Genomic DNA, 4,010 nt, shown 5'->3' on the forward strand with positions numbered 1-4,010 from the left:
TTGAGAGAAACACATGAACATGAAGCTGAGGCAGGAGTGGGTGTGGTCAACTTTTCTCTTATTATTTTCCCAAGAAACACAAAGTGAATTTAATCAAGTACAATGGAGAATCACAGGAGCAGCAGAAATCACCGTACAAAAGCACAAAGCTCCATCATTAACATGATCTGTTTAAAACTTTAACGTTAAAATCCAATAAAAAATAACCATAGATAAAATTCAGAAAACAAAAGATAAACACGAGAACCAAACACCTAAAAAAAAAAAAAAAAACGACACACAAAACCCAAGTTTAAATCCAGTTCCAAGACAAAGTGAGTTTAAAGTCGTACAGACTGATGCAGTGATCATGAGTCAAACAGCAGTTGGATTAAACATCACAATAATGATTTAATCCTTTTCTTAAACGGATCCAGCACCAGGTCATTTCAACACTGAAGTGGGCGTGACCAGATTCACCACAAATATTTATGGAATTATGTTCATTGTTCACACTAAAGCAGCAGAACGTCCACAGTGCACCAGCTCTAGTGGACTGGTTATTTTAGTTTGAAGTTTTTATTAAAAGCTGTAACTCTTTGTTGAGTTCTGGGTAATAATGGTGTTAAAACAGGTTTTAGGGCCTTTTTGGATTTATGCCTCTGGTCCTTGGAAACCCTTGAAACACCACTGAGCCTGTTTCTCACTTCACTGGACAATTTAGTGATCACAAACACAGACTCTACTCTTCATCTGAACGGTCTCCGGTCGTGAGGCTCCTGTGGACCTGCGAGTCGCTGCTGAAGTGATTCTCTCTGAGCTCGTCCAGGACTCGGCTGAACTTCTCTCTGGCCTCAGAAAGCTCCGTGTCTCCAGGGAAACCCGTGAGGACGGGCGCTCTGGTTTCTGAGCTCAGATGTTCTGACTGTGCCCCGTCCAGTTCTGTTTGTAACCGAACCAAAGCCCCGATGACGGTGTCCAGTTCGGTCCGGAGAGAATCCACCATTTGATGAATTTCTGCTGTTGTTGCTCTGAAGCTCCGATGGATGTCGTCACATTCAGGTGGATAACGTGGAGAGTAAAAGTAGTATCCTGCAGCAGCAGCAGCGCTCAGGCCCAGACTGAGGCCTTTGGTGGACGGAGCCGCTATGATCCCACACACAGCTGCAGCTCCACACACGACTGTGCCTAAAGTTTGGTGTGTGCGGTTCTGACGCAGACGCTGGTCTCGGTCCGAGTCCAGTCTTCCCACTCGGCTGATGAGGTTCTCCAGACGGCTCCTCTGACGGTTGAACTCTTCGATGAAATCAGAGGAGGTGTGAGCCAGGGCTCTGTGGGCTGCACTCGGCTCCATGTTTAGATCTGAACAGGAAAAGGTCAAAGGGCGACTGAACACAGCGACCGACACACGAGCGACACACGACACACGACACACGACCTTTTGAAACAGTCACACCTCTGTCACAGTCACAGTCACATATTCCACATGTGTGAAATGTAAATGTGTGTCCTGAGTTACCTGCTGTTTCCTCCGCTGCAGTCGCTCTGAGCGCGCTCAGTCAAGAGCTGCTCCTAAAATAGAACCATGATGAAACGTCACTGTGCTCAGTCCAGTTTGGTCACATTAGTTTCTTAATGAAGTAATGACAAGAACATGTGGAAGAGACTGGAGAACATCTGTGCTGTTACAGTTTGGACATTTAACTGGGCCAGTAGGTGGCAGTGCAGCGCACACTGTGTGAGTGAGTTTGGCTTTGGCCTGGTCTGTATGTGCATGTGTTTAGGGCCTGGTGCACACTTCATTCATTCATTCACACTGTGAGAAGTGAAATGGTGGTTGATATTTTCCTTTTGTCATTTATTGTTGCCTTTTGACATAAATATCTAAACCAGAAATCTTCAACGTTTTTCACGTCAGGGACGAAGTGTAAATCTGATCTGTGTGACGCAAACTGAGAGAATCTGAGAGGAAATAAAACCTGTTTGAGAAACTCAGGAAAACTGTGTGACAGTGTTTGTGTGATCAGGTCTGTGTGTGTGTGATCAGGTCTGTGTTTGTGTGATCAGGTGTGTGTGTGTGATCAGGTGTGTGTGTTTGTGTGATCAGGTGTGTGTGTGATCAGGTGTGTGTGTGTGATCAGGTGTGTGTGTGTGTGATCAGGTGTGTGTGTTGTGTGATCAGGTGTGTGTGTGTGATCAGGTGTGTGTTTGTGTGATCAGGTGTGTGTGTGTGTGATCAGGTGTGTGTGTTTGTGTGATCAGGTGTGTGTGTGATCAGGTGTGTGTGTGTGTGATCAGGTGTGTGTGTGTGTGTGTGTATCAGGTGTGTGTTTGTGTGTAGTAGTATAGTAGTAGTAGTAGTAGTAGTAGTAGTAGTAGTATTTTAGTAGTAGTAGTAGTAGTAGTAGTAGTAGTAGTAGTTTGTAGTAGTAGTAGTAGTAGTAGTAGTAGTAGTAGTAGTAGTTAGTAGTAGTAGTAGTAGTAGTAGTAGTAGTAGTAGTAGTAGTAGTAGTAGTAGTAGTAGTAGTAGTAGTAGTAGTAGTAGTAGTAGTAGTAGTAGTAGTAGTAGTAGTAGTAGTAGTAGTAGTAGTAGTAGTAGTAGTAGTAGTAGTAGTAGTAGTAGTAGTAGTAGTAGTAGTAGTAGTAGTAGTAGTAGTAGTAGTAGTAGTAGTAGTAGTAGTAGTAGTAGTAGTAGTAGTAGTAGTAGTAGTAGTAGTAGTAGTAGTAGTAGTAGTAGTAGTAGTAGTAGTAGTAGTAGTAGTAGTAGTAGTAGTAGTACATGTCAAAAACCTTTAAATTAAACAAATATATGTAATAATGAAATTAAATTTACATTTTACATTTGTAATTTGATTTATTTGTATTTTATTTCATTTACTTCAATTATAATTTATTAATTAATTTTACAGATGAATTTAAATAGTTACAATTTTAAACTGAAATATTATTTATTTTTAATACAATTTTAAACGAGTTATATGAAATAAATTTAATATTTTATTATTTTCAGTCACATTTTAATGAATTAATAAATAGTTTTTAATTGCTTAATAATATATTTTTTAAATTCGTGCTACTTAAACTTAGTACATTTTACACCATAAATCAGATTATATTTAAACAATCAAATGATTCAATTATTCAATTTAACTTTTAACATTTTAAGAACTTCAATTGAATTTATTGATTAATTTACTTTTTAACTTCAAATTGTGACATTTGATCAAATAAATCATCCAACTGTATTTAAATCTAACTAAGTCTTCTCATTTGAAATGAAACAGAAGATTCATTTTATGTAGAAATTAAAGACAGATTATTTGGACTTGGGTTTTCCTGTTTGAACTAAACTTCTAAACTCATTTGACAGATAAATCTCTTCACACGTGTCTCTGTTTTCTTCAGATTCTGTTTTGGTTTGTGTCTGTTCACCTGGACCGAGTGAAACGAGCAGAGACAAACCGACTCACCTGGATTTCTGCTGCCCTCTGCTGGACACACCACCAATAAACTCATCAACCAATCAAAAGAGGAAGGAGGAGAACGAGCTCAGGAGCTGAAGACCAGGAGCAGAGGGACTGGGCTTTTTCACACCATCAACAACTTTTATCAACATTTTCAAAGTGCAAATGTTACGGTTTAGTTTGTTTGTGTTTGTGTTTGTGTTTGTGTGGTTCTGATTTCTCTGATGTTCAAATGGACCAGACTCTGTTGTGCTGTAAAAGAATCTCAAATGTTTGACTCTCCTCAAATAAACATCAGTGAAATGAAACGTGTGGTTTTGTTCAGACAAATGTTCAGCTGTGAATTTGTGTCGTCGAAATGAATCAAGAATCAAACTTTTTCTGGATCTTTGGACAAAATCAAACAAAACCCAGATCCAGACTCTGTGCTGCCCTCGTGTGGTCACATCTGGAACTGCTCCTCTTGTTTCTCCTTTGGGTTTTTGCTCGTGTTTCCGGGGGATTTTACATTAAACCTTTGGTAGATTTGGCTTCAGTTTGACGTTTCAGAACATCATTTAAACTTTC

General features: G+C 39.5%; 1 protein-coding gene across 1 annotated transcript; it reads right to left on the reverse strand.

Moving 5' to 3' along the window:
* Positions 1-398: 398 nt before the first annotated feature.
* LOC110162633 (uncharacterized) lies at positions 399-1,964 on the reverse strand. The gene is made up of 2 exons (XM_055159762.1): positions 1,499-1,964; positions 399-1,341 (listed from the first exon to the last, which is right to left on the reverse strand). Exon 2 carries the CDS (start codon positions 1,331-1,333, stop codon positions 722-724), a length of 612 nt encoding a protein of 203 aa, XP_055015737.1. The 5' UTR covers positions 1,334-1,341; positions 1,499-1,964; the 3' UTR covers positions 399-721.
* Positions 1,965-4,010: the final 2,046 nt, after the last annotated feature.

Source organism: Boleophthalmus pectinirostris, unplaced genomic scaffold (assembly GCF_026225935.1).
Source record: "Boleophthalmus pectinirostris isolate CB_2022bp ecotype Guang Dong unplaced genomic scaffold, ASM2622593v1 HiC_scaffold_2708, whole genome shotgun sequence".
Classification (NCBI taxonomy): Eukaryota; Metazoa; Chordata; class Actinopteri; order Gobiiformes; family Gobiidae; genus Boleophthalmus; species Boleophthalmus pectinirostris.